The sequence below is a fragment of the Lithobates pipiens genome, unplaced genomic scaffold (genome assembly GCF_037356315.1).
Source record: "Lithobates pipiens isolate NorthernLeopardFrog02 unplaced genomic scaffold, aLitPip1_a1.2 Scaffold_19, whole genome shotgun sequence".
Classification (NCBI taxonomy): Eukaryota; Metazoa; Chordata; class Amphibia; order Anura; family Ranidae; genus Lithobates; species Lithobates pipiens.
Window position 1 is genome coordinate 439,614,859 of NW_027507764.1, and position 17,297 is coordinate 439,632,155.

The window sequence follows — 17,297 nt, forward strand, 5'->3', positions numbered from 1 at the left end:
ACCCCCTCTTCAGTCTATTATGAATGCTGCTGCCAGACTAATACACCTTACTAACCGATCTGTGACTGCTAGTCCTCTCTGCCAATCCCTTCACTGGCTTCCTCTAGCCTACCATATAAAATTAAAATACTAACCACAACATACAAGGCCACCCAAAACATCACCCCCAGCTACATCATCAACCTCATCTGCAGATATCGCCCCAACTCATCCACTCTGCTCCTCCCAAGATCTCCTGATCTCTAGCTCCCTTGTTACCTCCTCCCTTTCTCGCCTCCATGACTTCTCTAGAGCCACTCCCATCCTCTGGAACTCCCTGCCTTGGTATGTCTGGTCAGCCCCTACCCTGTACACCTTTAGGAGATCCCTGAAAACTAATTTTTTCAGGGAAGCCCATCCCACACCCATCTAAGAACTTTACCTGTGCGGTCCCCCATCAGACCTTCCCCCGCAGCTATTACTTTTTTGTACCACCTCCCTCATCCCTTTAGAATGTAAGCTCGACGAGCAGGGCCATCCTGTCTCTTCTGTATTGAACTGTATTGTAATTGTGCTGTTAGCAACACTCCCCAGGAAACACTTAACCCCTACACGGCCACCTAGTGGTTAACCCCTTCACTGCCAGTGTTATTTACGTCATTTACACAGGAATCAGTGCATTTGTATAGCACTGATTGCTGTATAAATGACAGTTGTCCCAAAAATGTGTCAAAAATGTCCGATGTGTCCACCATAATGTCGCAGTCATGATAAAAATCGCTGATCACTGCCATTTAGAAAAAAAAATTATTAATGAAAATGCCATAAAACATCCCCTAAAATAAAATATAAAATAAATATCCCCTATATTGTAGACGTTACAACTTTTGCGCAAACCAATCAATAATCGCTCATTGGGATTTTTTTTACCAAAAATATGTAGAAGAATATGTATCGGCCTAAACTGAGGAAAAAAATGGTTTTTAAATATATTTTTGGGGGATATTTATTATAGCAAAAAATAAAAAAGAATGCGTTTTTTTTCAAAATTGACGCTTTTTTTTGTTTATAGTGCAAAAAAAAAATGCAGGGGTGATAAAATACTACCAAAAGAAAGAAAAAAAGGACGTCAATTTTGTTTTTGAGCCAAGTAGCACGACCGCGCAATTGTCAGTTAAAGCGACACAGTGCCGAATCGCAAGAAGTGCTCTGTTCAGGAAGGGGGTAAATTCTACCGGGGCTGAAGTGGTTAAAGGGCCATTTTTTTTTCTTTTTTTTTAAATTGCATTTTAATGTAAATATGAGATCTGAGGTCTTTTTGACCCCAGATCTCATATTTAAGAGGTCCTGTCATGATTTTTTCTATTGCAAGGGATGTTTACATTCCTTGTAATAGTAATAAAAGTGACACATTTTTTATTTTTTTTTAAAAACTGTGTAAAAATTAAAAAAAAATGGTAAAATAAATAAGATTTTTTTTTTTAAAACACGCCGTCCCGATGAGCTTGCGTGCAGAAGTGAACGCATACGTGACTAGCGCCCGCATATGAAAACAGTGTTCAAACCAAACGTGAGGTATCGCCACGATCGGTAGAGCGAGAGCAATCATTTTAGCCCTAGACCTCTGTAATTTAAAACATGCAACCTGTAGAATTTTTAATGTAGATTTTCAAGGGTAAAAGTTTATCGCCATTCCACAAGCGGGCACAATTTTGAAGCGTGACGTGTTGGGTATGAATTTACTCGGCGTAACATAATTTTTCACAATATAAGAAAAAAATTGGATAACTTTACTGTTGTCTTATTTTTTAATTCAAAAAAGTGTATTTTTTTTCGAAAAGAAGTGTGGTTGTAAGACGGCTGCGCAAATACAGAAAATATTGCAATGACCACCATTTTATTCTCTAGGGTGTTAGAAAAAATGTATACTGTTTGGGGGTTCTAAGTAATTTTCTAGCAAAAAAAATGTTTTTAACTTGTAAACAACAAATCTCAGAAAGAGGCTCGGTCCTTAAGTAGTCATTAATAATAATAATAATAATAATAATAATGTAAGATTAATACAGAATTTTTGGTGAGATTTCATGTAGTATGGAGACTACAGTATATTACCTAATGTAACATTGTGGAATGAAACCAGAAGCAGCATACTGCCACAGGAAGCTTTGCCGTTTTAGCCTATGCTGCCACACATCTGGGCTTGTTGATGACATCATACATTTTCAATTTGGGCTAAGCTATGATACTGATACACACAGACACAGAGACTATAGGAAATGCACAGGAGCTGCAGCAACCACTGTGACTTGTTTCATGCATGATTGATTTCACAGCAGTCTAACTAATATTCCTATTTTTGTTTTATACAGGGCGGAGTTGTACATGTTGCTTTCCAACAGTCACGTATTCCAAACTAAAGAGGATGATATTGGTTTCAGAACTGTACTCCAGTACCAGCAGGTAAGTTCTGTATTTGGAGATTATTTTATCACGTGGCCAAGCTCGTAGCATAAAAAATTGCTGAAGAAATTACTGGGGATAGGAAGGCACAGTAATCCCAGTGCAGAAAAGAATTAATAAACCCTAAAAAACAGCATTACCATTGCATCAGCTTAATATATACAATGCACTAAAAATGTTTTTGTATATGGTTTCTTTCTTTAACCCCCCTGACGGTATTCCCGAGTCTGACTCGGGGTGGATTTTTTATACCAAGAGCGGTATCCCCGAGTCAGACTCGGGACTGCATCGCTGGATCCAGGAGGAGGATTACTTACCTTCTCCCTCGGATCCAGCGTTGTCTCCCCGCTGTACGAGCGAGCCGTGTCTCGCTCGATGCATTACATCGCCGATCTCCGTGCCCTGCGAGCGTTGCGACGCACGGGCACGGAGATCGGCGCCAAATTCAAAAAGTGAAACAAACAGTATACATACAGTATAATGTAATCTTACAGATTACATTGCTGTATGTAAATATTTCACATCCCCTTTGTCCCTAGTGGTCTGCCCAGTGTCCTGCATGCAGTTTTATATAATAAAAACTGTTCTTTATGCCTGGAAACTGGAGATTGCCCATAGCAACCAAAACTGTCACTTTACATCAAAAATGGTTTTAGACCAGCTAGAAAACAGCGATAATAAATTAGAATCACTCGCAGAATTGAGCGATAGCGATTTGTGGGGAGATCCGTCATCAAATACTGAAAAGTAATGACAGTGACAATTCTGCAACTGAGCAAATTTCAGTGTTTTTGATTTGATTACATTATTGAATAATTTTTATTATTGTTATATTATTATTTGGTACAATTATTTATAATTATTTATTATATTATAATTTATGATTTAATTTTTCAAACTTTATCCTACCCGGGATGTCTGCTAGACTCTGGTTTGGACAGATTTAAGAGAGTTATTCCTAAGAATTGCAGGACTACAATATAAAACGCCAAATTTTCATGCAAAATAATGGTACCGCTTTTAGCACCTAAAATCCGAAATAATCGTACCGCCAGGGAGGTTAATGTGTGCGGGATTACAGATTATTAAACAGATGAACCCTGCTCATAGATTCAGTTAATTCACCAAGCTGCAAGCACAAAGTGAAAAAACATCTTAAGAAATACAAAATCTAAATAGCGCAAAGAAAAAAAAGTTCTCAAAAGTATTTGTATATAATGATAAAATACAAAACATAACCACTTCAGTAATTCAGTGCCAAACTGTGACAAAGTGATATTCATAAAAAAAAAAGTCCAGATATTCATATGCATACAGTGATCATGTTTGCAATGCTTCTGTGAAACCTTCACCATCCCCTTTGGGCATGCTCTTACCTTTTGGGTTAGACTGTCACTCCAAAGGTCTCAAGCTCATATCCGGTTAAATTCTAAGGTCAGACTCAAACATGCTTTAATGGATCCAATCAATCAGGCATATAGAAGGCAGATAAGCTCAGAAAGACAAAAGGAAACACTTAGTGCTCACTGTAGGAAACATTAAATGACAAAAGATAGAGGTAATACATTCACATGAAGTCAAGGCAATTTCGGCCCATCTAAAGTGCAAGGCATAAGGGAAGAAGCAGTGCTGCCTGTGCCTCACTCTGTAAAGCTGCCGGTTAGTCCCAGATCTCTTCCATCCTGCACAACACAGTATACCTTCCTCTCACAGCGATCGTTAGACTCCACCCAACATGTTTCGCCAGTGTTGACGGAATCATGGGCAATTCTATTTCTTGGGAATGAGAATAACACTGCATATTTTGTTTTTATTTTGTTTTACACGATGGGTGGAATTACTAAAGGCAAATAGACTGTGCACTTTACAAATGCAGTTGCACTCATTTTCCCCAGAACTTAGTAAATGTGGTAAACATTTGCTGATTTCCATCATCTAATCATGTGCAAGCAAAAACCCTACAATGTCTCACAAAAAACAGTGACTTTGCAGGAACTATGATGCTGGCTGAATGAGAAAGCAGGAAATAGCTGTACTGCCATACCTAACCCAGACCAGTTTTTATCTAATCAGGAAAGGTTTGGATTTGGGTCTGGCCCTCTGAAGAGAAACTCAAAGCAGTATTAAACCCCAAAAGTGAATAAATCATAAATAGCAGCTCACCAATTCTTAGATGCAGTGGCTACATTTGTTTTCTTTTGTAAGAAGTTTACCTTACTTTCACATATTCATCCAGCCAGTACGTCTGTTATAGTTCAGCTTATTTTAACAGACCAAGCTGTGTAGACAAGATGCCAGTTATAGGGTTGAGACAAACCATTTAATACTGCCATGGGAGCTTAGTACGGTCAGTTTTTATTCATTTATGTAAAAGCTTGATCCCAAAAGGAAAATAAATGTTTGCTGTGACTGCTCATAAAGTGTTGACTGGAGCTGAGCTGCAGTCCTTTTAAATGTACTAGTCTAAAACTATCCTCTCCCCAGACTGACAATGCTGCTGTTCAAAGTTGACTGCTAAACTACTTCATCCAGAATGCAGGCACCTTAAGACAGGAAGTGTGTTACTAGCTGGATCACCAGGTCAAAAAAAGGAAAAAACAAAACAAAACAAAAACCAATGTAGCCACCACATCTAGGGATTAGTAAATTGTAATAAATGTAATTTTTGTTTTTGGGTTTAATACCGCTTTGAGGGATCGAGTGAGGATTGATAACACATAAAAATGTCCTATTGTCCTACAAAAGGCCATTGAATGAGGGCAAGTGGAACTAGAACATGACAAGAAATGGGCCAAGTTGGCAATGCCTCCACCCAGGACAGAGCCTCTGTGAATAGAGGGAATTCCCTTTCTGGGAAATTAACCAGTAATCAAATCAAAGTAACTGGGAGCAGAGGAACTATTGCAATCAGCATCCAACGTTAGTCATAAGTATATAGTGTGGCAGTGGGAACCTGTGCTATCTGGCATATTGCTGGTTTGCGCCAGATTTTGGAGAGACAGGTTCACTGATTGCACAGCTGTGTGTTGGGCTATTTAGTTGTGACCTGATTATGGCTCAGGGCCCCATCCAACAAACAGGAGGTCTGTACATTGGAGTCATGAGGACTCCCATTCCTCTGCAGGAGTCATAGGCTGCATGGGGGCAGCCAGAGCATGCATGTCTGCAGGAGGCAGATATAGTCTGTGACAGAGCAGCAAGGAGCTGATCATGAGTAAGCTATAAGTGAGCCTGACTCTAGGAATTCTTTTGGTCTGAGGAGTAGACCTAAGGCCTAAGCTGAAGAAGCCATGTGGCAAGAGCCATGTGGCAAGAGAGTAAGCCAGGATGCTGAAATATTCTGACTGCGCAAGATACAGTAATGGTGGAACCCCCTGTGTGGGCTACTGATGTCTTTGTGAAATTTTCAGTTCTTTTAAATAAAAGTGGTCTACCATGCCCTTAAAAAATACAGTTCTGTACTGGCGCACTGAAAATGCACCTACCGCTCAAGTCTGATCACCTCAATCTTACAATAGGTACATTACAGTATGGATATAATGCTAGCTTTCTATAGGAAAATAGTACATACATCCGATGTACAAGCAGGTATTATCAGAGAGGGTCTAACTAGGGTCCTGGTAGAATTTTGCACATGTAGCCAGCTACATATACTATTAATAGATGAATGTTGCAGCAAAGTGCAGTTGCAGGGGCCCCTATGTGTGACAAGATCTGCAGTGAGGAGGAGACCTTACATCCATTGTCCAACCATCCTGGAATGCAGATTTTCACCAACAGAAACAAAAACGGAACTCAGAATCAACCTATCTATTCAGTAGTAGCGTCTAATCTGTCCTGTCATGCAACCAGACCTCTAACTACCAAAAGTAGCCGTTGGATGCCTAACCTGGAATTAACCTATACTGGTTATTGAGCTTTATGCTAAAACTAGCTAAAGAATCCCAGACCAGAAAGGACAGGGTTAACTAAAATAATGAGAGCTGCATATAAACTCTAACAGGTTAATCTACTAATATACTAGACGGTGACCAGTATACACGTAGAGTATCAAATCAGCTATCTGGCAGAGATAATAACAATAGAACAGGGGCAGGCAACTTTAAAGAGGTGGAGATCTACCTGGACAACATGAAAAAAGTCAAATATCACCAGGCACAGTTTTGCCTCCTCACACCTGATTTAAACCTCTAATTACCATACTTCCATGTAGCAATCCTGTGCATTGTACGGTAATCATGGGTTTAAATCACGTGGTGAGGAAGCAACATATCGCCTCTTCAGCACTCGTCAAACACACTCAGATCGCTTTTCAGGGGAGCAGTAGTGCCTGTTGCACTTGTGAATTAACCTGTACTGTTCTAAGCCCCCTATAAGCCTGCTTTCACAATGATATGCTGTGGTTTACCCATGCTGTGCGGATGCAGCGCAGTGCATCTGCACCTTTCGTAGGTTAGCTGCGCTTTACCATAGACTTCTATTATATCCTGCAGGTGTGGTGCACTTTCTGAAAGTGCACCAAAACTTCTGCATGCAGGACATAATAGAAGTCTATGGCTAAGTGCAAAAAACCCACAGGAAAGCACTGCACCTGCGGTGTGGGTAAACAGCAGAACATCAGTGTGAAAGCAGCCTTATGCCTCGTACACAAGATCGGACATTCCGACATCAAAACCGTGTATTTTTGTTCGAAGGTTGTTGGCTCCAACTTGTCTTGCATACACATGGTCACACAAATGTTGGCCAACAATTACGAACGTGGGAATGTAGTAAAGTACAAGATGTACGAAGAGCCGATAAAAAGGAAGTTCAATAGTCATGTGATATCTCCATTACAAATGCTAGTTTTACAAGACCGAGCGCTTCTGGCTCGTACTTGATTCCAAGCATGCATGAACTTTTGTGCGACGGACTTGTGTACACATGATTGGAAAGTCTGACAACAAAGTTTTGTTGGCGGAAAATTTGAGAGCCTGCTAGCCAACATTTGTTGGCGGATAGTCCATACACTTGGTGGCACTTTCAGCCAACAAGCTCCCATCCAACATTTCCCATTGCAAAGTCTGACCACGTGTATGCAGCATTATACTATTATGCCCAGTTTATTACCTGGAAACCACTAGCCAGGATAAGAGGTGGACTGCCGTTGGTATCACTCCACATGGGACAGGAGCCAGCACTACAGAGGAGGCATCAGCTTATGGGGCTCTTGTTCACTACTACAGCTCCAACTTTAGAAGTAGTCCCTCTGCATTGCAGTCTGTTTGATGCTCTGGAATTGCAGGTCAGCAAGCCCAGGCCAAGATCTACCAGTCATCTGTCTGCGATTTACTGGTTGCTGACCCCCGCAATAGAACAAAGATATTCTGCGTGTCACCAGAATTCAGATACACACCCAAAAAGCTATGGGCAGCTGGTGTTAAATATTAGAAATATAGGAATAGCCTTTGCTTCTGGTCTGGGTGAAATACAACAACAGCAACAGCTCTTGTGTTGTAAGGCCATGTTCTCAGTTCCTCTCTTTCTCTCTTCTTCATTATGAGGTCTATTTTATTTAACCCAGCCACAAAGAGACAGAAAGTGATGTACATAAATAACTCACAGCCCAACCACTTACAAATACAGTAGAGTGCAGCAGATCCCTACATTGTTAAAAGAGAAGTATGGCCAAAGCTTTTTGCACTCCTGTGACTCAGAATAAGCTTACAGCAGGCTAAAGCCACTCCAGGCTCTGAAAGAATCACAATCATTTTGTTGGGATCCACCCAGATGCCTGATTAGATGGCTCCGATTATGGGCATGCAGCTGAGAGCCAAAGCCAGCTGCACCTGTCTCCTCCCCAGCCCTCAAACTTCTCCTTTAATGCTCTGGAACACAATTCAGCCTTAACTGTAATACAAACTTCTTTAAACTCTAACTTCTATAAGCTTTTTTGTAGAGCTGCAAACCTCAGCTAGGAAACTCTGGGTATTTGTACTGCATTGGGCATACTGGGTTAATTAGTAGTTGAGTCTTCTATAACAGCCTCATTAATGGGGTCCTTCTCCTACCACAGGCCCCATAGCAGCTCTGTGGCCTGCTATAACTATTGTTACCCTACTGATTGGCGTCTGACTAGCTCTACAGCATCTCAGAAAAAGGCATCATCTGTATCACTGGGGGCACTGAATCAAATGTAGCCAGCTAAGTTTTATGGGTGCTTAATCTTCTTGTTTTAGTCAAAACTGTAATACTGTAATTGCTACTCCTAGCTGACATAAAGCTTTATTTGGGTTTAGTTGATTTACGTTTAACAACTGAGTATGGGTACTTTATGGCATGCAATGACGACTGTTTGTAGCTCGGCCTGAAGTATTCTTGGCAGTTCAATAAAGGGATTCTGTCTTTAATTTTTGAAAGCTTCAATTTACGTAGTATTTATGGTTCCTTTAAAGTTGACCTTTTACTTGGTTTTTATCAATTACACAGAAGCAAGTACAGCTTTAATGTGTACAAAACATATGATCAGCAAGAAGAAAAAATATTTATTTACAGTCAAATCATATAATAATCACAGCTTTACTTTTATGGCTTGCTCACACATACACCTTTCCCCTCTCATTACTGTTGGTGCTCACGTTACACTCTATTTTTTCCCAGCACCACTTACCTTTTGTTTTCTCTCCCACTGCTTCATTCAGGAGCAGGAGAAACCACCCTGTGTCTGCTAAAAATCACTCCAGTTGTAGGTCACATGGGACTGTAGACTCATGTAACACTGCTTACAGATACTCGTACTATACAAGTACCTTGTATTTTCATCTCTCCCAGCAGCTGAACAGAGAGGCAAGGGAGCGAAAGATAGGTGAGTATGTTCTTCAGGGCAGGCAGATTAAAGTCAAACTTTTTGTGTGATAATAGTAGAGATTTGAGTAAAATGTACCAGAAAAGGCATGACATTTACAGTAAAGAGGTGTACGCAGGGCCGTCTTTAAGGCAGGGAAAAAGGGGCAGCTGCCCTGGGCCCTGTCATTTTTGTGGGGCCCAAAGCAGCTGCCTCATACTTGCCAACTATCCTGGTTTAAATTCCCTCGTCCCTTGAAGTTTTAGTCCCTTCCTGTGCCCTGATATCTCAATGTGAAGTGCTGCTACTAATGCTGCCCAGCTCTGCCCTATTGTTGTGTACAGATGACTCACCTGCAGACCCTGTGTTTACATGTAAATAACCGTCATTCATATGTAAATAGCAGTGACATGCATATGTAAATAGCTGAGGCCAGCTGCATTGATATGTAAATAAAGGTGGCATTCATATGTATATCATGCCCCCCTGCAGTGAGGAGTTGTGCAGTAACCAATAGCAACCAGTGAGCAGTATTACTGTACAGTAATCTCTAGCAGCCAATCAACAAACAGAAATCATGTGCTGTAACCTCTAGCAACTAATCAGTGAGCCTTAATGTGTGCTGTAACCTCTAGCAACCAGTCAGTAAGTGGTAATGATATGCTGTAACCTCTGTCAACCAATCGCAATCACTGATCTGATACAGTAAACTAATTTTAAGTCTAGCTGCTATTTATTGTATGTCTCAGAGAAGGTGGAGAGCGAAATTGCATGGGGGGGGGCCCCAAAAATTTTTTTGCCCTGGGTCCAATCAATATTGAAGACGGCCCTGGGTGTACGTAGACTTTTTATTTTACTACCTATATAGCTTAGCTGGACTGTGCTACTATTACATACAACCTTGTGTTGGGTTTAACCCATGCTTTTCTAGTGTATCAATGTAAGCACAGTTAAGAATCAAGGATTTACAGCCTTTTTTATCTGGAAAAATAAGTGTATAGGAACAAATGGAACAATAGGCAAAATGCTTTGATGTGTAATCAAAACTGAACATTGCAAGGCCATGTCAGATATAAAAGTATATTTATTTATGACCTATGTGGTTGCAATGTATAGATCTAGTTTTCAAAACAGCCTTATGGCTTACTATAATTGAATAGGCCCATATGAAAAGATCGTTTTTTCGTGTTCAGAAAACATTTAAAAACCTATCTCCAGCTTTCTTATGGCTTTAAATAGTTTGTTTGTACCAAGCTGGTCCAAACAAATCATTTGCTTCACTAACAGATGCACCTGCTGGGAGCGCTGTATAAATTGTAAGTAGGATCTGGAACATACAGCATAAAGAAATGTGTTCTGGCATCGGCATGGGGATTTCCGATACCGTTCCCAGAACAAAGTCAAGTTGTGTTGAGCGCTGCTCAGCCATTTACAGAAAGCATTGTACTTCATTAATGAATACAGTGCTCCTTCTGATTGACTGAGGTGGTGAGGTGGGCTGAAGACATCACAATCTCTGCCTCAGCCAGTCAGAAAAAGCCTTGCATACAGGTGCATCTCATAAAATTACCCTATCATCAAAAAGTTAATTTATTTCAGTAATTCAATTTAAAAAGTGAAACATTTTATTTAGATGTGTTACACTCAGGCCGCGTACACACGGGCGGACTGTTCGCCCAACCTTGTCCGCTGAACAGTGTTTGGGCGGACAGTCCGCTCGTGTGTGGGCTTTCATCGGACAGTTTCAGCGGACAGTTTGACGGACAAAGTCTTTCGGAAATTCCGAAAAACTGTCCGCTGAAACTGTGTTTGAGCGAACAGTCCGCCCGTGTGTAGGCTACTTTCGAAGTGAGCAAACTGTTCCCGCTCGGAGGAAAGTCTGCTCATTTCGAGCGCGTGTGAAGGTAGGCGGGGCCCGCGACGGAGACGTCGCGGGCTCCGCCGCCTGGAATGGGCTTAAAGGGGAACCCCAACGCCGAAAAAAATCGGCGTGGGGGTTCCCCCAAAGTCCACAACAGACCCTTGTCCGAGCACGCTACCCGGCCGGCCAGGAAAGGGGGGCGAGCGAGCGCCCCCCCTCCTGAGCCGTACCAGGCCGCGTGTCCTCAACATGGGGGGTGCCTTGGGGAAGGGGGGGCCGCGCGGCCCCCCCACCCCAAAGCACCTTGTCCCCATGTTGATGAGGACAAGGGCCTCTTCCCGACAACCCTGGCCGTTGGTTGTCGGGGTCTGCGGGCGGGGGGCTTATCGGAATCCGGGAGCCCCCTTTAAGAAGGGGGCCCCCGGATACCGGCCCCCCACCCTATGTGAATGAGTATGGGGTACAATGTACCCCTACCCATTCACCTGTGAAATAAAGTACAAAAAAAAACACAACACAGGGAAAAAATATTTTATTGCACAGCTCCGGGGGTCTTCCGTCTTCGGGGGTCTTCTCGCCGGACTCCTCCGCTATCTTCGTGTAGCTCTTTTGCTAGCGGAGGAGTCCGGCTTTCTTCCTCCCCGCCGCCGGCCTCTTCTCCCGACTTCGGGGGTCTTGTCCCCCTCTTCGGTTCTTCTGCCGGGCCACCGCGCCTTCTTGTAGCTCTTTTGCAGGCGGTGGCCCGGTCTTCTGTCGCCGCTGTCGCTGTCGCCGTCGCCGCCTTCCGTTCTTCTTCTTCTTCTTGTTCTTCTTCTTCTTCTCCAGGAGATGTTGACACGTCGCTCTCTCCGGCTGGAATGCCAGAGCCGCGCTGTGCGGTCACTTATATAGTGACAATGGGGCGGGGTCACATGGTATATGTCACATGGGTTGGTCACATGGTGACCCCGCCCCCTTACGATGTCATAGTCCCCATGTGACATCAACCCATGTGACCAACCCATGTGACATATACCATGTGACCCCGCCCCATTGTCACTATATAAGTGACCGCACAGCGCGGCTCTGGCATTCCGGCCGGAGAGAGCGACGTGTCAACATCTCCTGGAGAAGAAGAAGAAGAACAAGAAGAAGAAGAAGAACGGAAGGCGGCGACGGCGACAGCGACAGCGGCGACAGAAGACCGGGCCACCGCCTGTAAAAGAGCTACAAGAAGGCGCGGTGGCCCGGCAGAAGAACCGAAGGCGGCGACAGAAGAACGGAAGGCAGCGGCGACAGAAGACCGGGCCACCGCCTGCAAAAGAGCTACAAGAAGGCGCGGTGGCCCGGCAGAAGAACCGAAGAGGGGGACAAGACCCCCGAAGTCGGGAGAAGAGGCCGGCGGCGGGGAGGAAGAAAGCCGGACTCCTCCGCTAGCAAAAGAGCTACACGAAGATAACGGAGGAGTCCGGCGAGAAGACCCCCGAAGACGGAAGACCCCCGGAGCTGTGCAATAAAATATTTTTTCCCTGTGTTGTGTTTTTTTTTGTACTTTATTTCACAGGTGAATGGGTAGGGGTACATTGTACCCCATACTCATTCACATAGGGTGGGGGGCCGGTATCCGGGGGCCCCCTTCTTAAAGGGGGCTCCCGGATTCCGATAAGCCCCCCGCCCGCAGACCCCGACAACCAACGGCCAGGGTTGTCGGGAAGAGGCCCTTGTCCTCATCAACATGGGGACAAGGTGCTTTGGGGTGGGGGGGCCGCGCGGCCCCCCCTTCCCCAAGGCACCCCCCCATGTTGAGGGCACGCGGCCTGGTACGGCTCAGGAGGGGGGGCGCGCTCGCTCGCCCCCCTTTCCTGGCCGGCCGGGTAGCGTGCTCGGACAAGGGTCTGTTGTGGACTTTGGGGGGACCCCACGCCGATTTTTTTCGGCGTTGGGGTTCCCCTTTAAGTCCATTCCAGGCGGCGGAGCCTGCGACGTCTCCTTCGCGGGCCCCGCCTACCTGTACACGCGCTCGAAATGGGCGGATTTGCCTCCGCCTTACGTGGGCGAGTCCGTTCATTTCAAAAGTTGAGCGAACTGTTTGGCAAACAGTTCGCTGAAACAGTCCGCTCAAAAAGTGCCGTGTGTGGCCATGTCCGTCCATGCTAATTTTGAGCGGACTGTTTGCCGAAACTGTTTGACGGACAAAGTTGAGCGAACAGTCCGCCCGTGTGTACGCGGCCTCAGAGTGATATACAGTTGTGCGCATACGTTTACATACTCTGGCAGAATATATGATTTCTTGGCCATTTTTCAGAGAATATGAATGATAACACAAAAACATTTCTTTCACTCATCGTTAGTGTTTGTTTAAAGCTATTTATTATCAATCAACTGTGTTTACTCTTTTTAAACCATAATAGCAACAGGAACAACCCAAATGACCCTGATCAAAAGTTTACATACCCTGTTGATTTTGGCCTGATAACATGCACACAAGTTGATACAAAGTGGTTGGTTATGTGTTTGTACTTTGTACAAAAGTTCTATGGTTTTCTGTACACACGATCAGACTTTGCTCCATCGGACTTTTGTTGCCAGAAAGTTTGTCCGATGAAAACTGAAAAAGTTTGTCCGATGGAGCGTACACATGGTCGGATGTTGCTCCAAAACAGCTAATTTGCATGTTTGTTGTCAAAAAGTCTGATCGTGTGTATGGGCCTTAAGCAATACTGGTGGCTAGTTCCTTGACCTTTGCCTGTCATTTTTTTTGCACAGCTTGAACAAGCAAGGTCCTTTTAACAGCACATATGTCCAAGACTTATGAATGCGTGCATCAGCCTAGAGTGGGGGTTTTTGTCTTGACCTATGTTTTTGACCTATGGAAGATAAAAGCTATTAAAATACGAAAGGCTTGTGTCCATATTTTTAAGGAATCTAAATATGACACAGAAAGTGGCTAGAAGAATGTAAAAGGTGGTTGGTTGTGTTATCCAAAGAATTTTTTTTGCCATGTAGGGATTCTATGGAAAATAGGGATCTTCACCAGCACACCTTGGTATGGTAAAAATCTGGTCCTTTATTCACATATAGCAAACCCCTCATCCCCCCGCTTGCTCGCCAGCCAGCCCCACCCACTCACCAGCCCTGCACTTACTCAATCCAGGTCCCAGGCAGCTTCGGTGGCTTCCCCGGCTTCTCCCCCTGGCCAGTCCGGTCGCTTCTCCTCCCGGCCAATCCGGTCTTAGGACCTGCTTCCTGTCCTGATCGGCTGGGAGGAGAATCCGGAAGACAATAGCGAATGTTGAAAGTCACAAATGGGTGGGCTTGGGGCACATTGGTCTGCGCTCCTCGCCCAATCTTTTTGAAGCCAATTAGGGCCTCCGGTGCTTATCGTGTGCTTCAAGAAAAAAAAAAACCCTGTCGAACTCCCGTCCCGTGCCCCACATGGAAATTAGGGGCCGGAGCTTAGGGATTAGGGGGCGGCGCCCCTGAATCCCTTATGGACCAGCCGCCACTGCCATGGATGGATCGAAATTTGGCCGGTCCCTGCTGAAGTGTCCAAATTTCGATCTATCTGTGGCCAGCTTAAAGCAGAACTTCACCCCCATGGCATGTTACCTCCCACACACCCCTCCTCTCCTATGCTGCATTTTTTTGGTCCATTATATATTTATTTATTTTTAAAATATAGGCCTAGCCTGTCTCCCCGTGCGCATCATTTGTCTAGGCGAATGATGTACACTTTGCCCGCATCGCCTCCTGGGACATGTACGTCTCATATCCTAGGAGGCATAGTCCTTCATTGGGAAAGGGGGCGGGGCAAGCAGAAGATGGCTGCGTGGGACCGAGGGGGGTGCAGAGAAGATGCGGATCTCAGCAGGACAAGGCTGAATCTGCTGGGGGGGTGAGTACCTTAAATGTACAAGACATGTCACCAGGTAACTGGAGGTTTAAAAAAAATGGCGTAGGGAGCGTGACATTCCACTTTAACCACTTGCCGACCAGCCCCCGTCATTATACAGAGGCAGGTCGGCACGTTCCTGCGAATTGCCATAGCTGTAGGTCGGCTGCACGGCAGGGAACACGCTATGTCTGTCGGCCACATGCGATCGCGGACACAAGAGCCAGAACAGGGATGTGTGTGTAAACACACAAATCCCCATTCTGTCAGGGGAGGAGAGACAGATCGTGTGTTCCTACTAAGTAGGAACAGCAATCTGGCTCCTCCTCTAGTAAGTCACATCCCCATATAGTTAGAAACACATAGCAGGGAACACGTTTAACACCTTGATCGCCCCCTAGTGTTAACCCCTTCCCTACCAGTGACATTTACACAGTAATCAGTGTATTTTTATAGCACTGATTGTCGCATAAATGTCAGTGGTTCCAAAAATGTGTCAAAAGTGTCCGATCTGGCCGCCGCAATGTCGCAGTCCTGCTAAAAATTGCAGAACTAGTAAAAAAATAAAAATAAATCATAGAAATTACATAAAATGCCATACATCTATTCCCTTTTTTTTTCTACCGAAAATATGTAGAAGAATATGTATCGGCCTAAACTGAGTAAGAATTGCTTTTTTTTGGGGGGGATATTATAGCAAAAAGCAAAAATATTGCTTTTTTGCAAATTGTTGCTCTTTTTTTGTTTATAGCGCAAAAAATAAAAACCCCAGAGGTGATCAAATACGACCAAATAATTCCTCTATTTGTGAGGAAAAAAAGACGTCAATTTTGTTTGGGTACAGCGTCACATGACAACACAATTGTCAGTTAAATAATGCAGTGCCATATCACATAAAAGGCCCTGATCATTAAGGGGCAAATCCTTCCGGTCCTTAAGTGGTTAATATTTGTCTTTGTAAAGACATTTTTTGGGAAAAAAATATTAAAATGTTTGCAAAAAAAAAAGACAGACTATCTATTTACTAATGCTAGCTGAATAAGGATTAAAATAGTTAACGTATACAAAAAGGCAAAACTTTTTTTTTTTTTTACTTTTGGATAGAGTAGGGAGGGACTACAACATCTGTAAGGTTTTTAAGGATGTCTGTGTTCCTGTTAGGGAGATTCACCCTCTCTATTTGTCCTGTTTACCATTATCACTGAAAGTGAAATTAGAAGAAAAAAATGTGTTAATTGTTCAGGTCCTTAAAGTGATGTAAACCCACTCTCATCCTTTCTAAACTACTGCAATATTGGTTATTTAGAAGGATATACATGCCTCCGACATGTATACTTATCCGTCAAATGTCTCCTCCCTTTCTGCTATGAGACCCAAAAAACTGCAGATTTTGTGGGTGGGTCTGTTGTCTGGAGCTCGGTGGGTGGAGTCGTGATGTCAGTAGACTCCCCGCCCACCTCTACACTCCCCTTATCAACATGAATTTTCTCCTGTGTATTTCTTACACTGAACTTCTGCTATGATCACTAACATCCAGTCTAAACCCAGAAAAGTCCCCACATGACTTCAGCATGCCAAATCATGCTAAGGTGTGGAACAGCCAATCCTTGCAGAGCTGCAGAAGAAAGGAGTGGGAGGGAATTAAAAAATAATGCATGTCTCTTAGGCTAGTGCACGAGATATGTAATTCACCTGTCACTCACAGCAAGGTGGAGGATTTGACAACGTTTTTCTCTGTTTGTCAAGATTTATCTCACTGAACAATAAAAGAGGATTGCTCGGAGCTGGATTAACTCTTTGTGGCAAGACTGGGCTCAAATGATAGGAAATCTTATACTCTACATAAAAAAAAAACAATTTCGGGTTTACATCCACTTTAGGTAGTTAAATTAACCCTTTGACGTTCTGCTCCAACGTTTGGTAGAGCGCATTTTGAGTCATGCTAACTCATTGAAAAATGTGGACTTTAAAAGGTTAAGGAGGGCAATGGACAAAATACAACTTCTATGCAGCTCCCTTAACTTGAAATACATTCCAGTTTGCTGAAGTGAGGTCTTCGATAAGGGAACGTTAATCACTTTGAAATTAAACTGTAATTTAAAAACTTTTCTTGTGGCTGATGTATGTTTATAACGTATTACAGCTTCACAGTAAGACCATCAGATAGCGCACAGTAGGATCTGCTTAAAAAACGTCCTTCAGTTTTTTTTGCTAGGACGGGAAAGCGCTCTTTAAGGTCGCACCGTGAATTGGGGCCTGACTATTCCAGTATAATGGCATGCTGTGAGTACTATCACATTGTG

The 17,297-nt window shown here is 43.6% G+C and overlaps 1 protein-coding gene across 3 annotated transcripts in view; it reads left to right on the top strand.

The window, feature by feature from the left end:
- LOC143997184 (chloride channel protein C-like) overlaps positions 1–17,297 on the top strand; it is a 253,086-nt gene that overhangs the window by 220,592 nt on the left and 15,197 nt on the right. For all 3 annotated transcript variants that reach the window (XM_077492665.1, XM_077492666.1, XM_077492667.1), the window contains one exon: positions 2,349–2,439. In XM_077492665.1, coding sequence (XP_077348791.1) covers positions 2,349–2,439 — 91 coding nt within the window. The remainder of the gene's footprint in view (positions 1–2,348; positions 2,440–17,297) is intronic.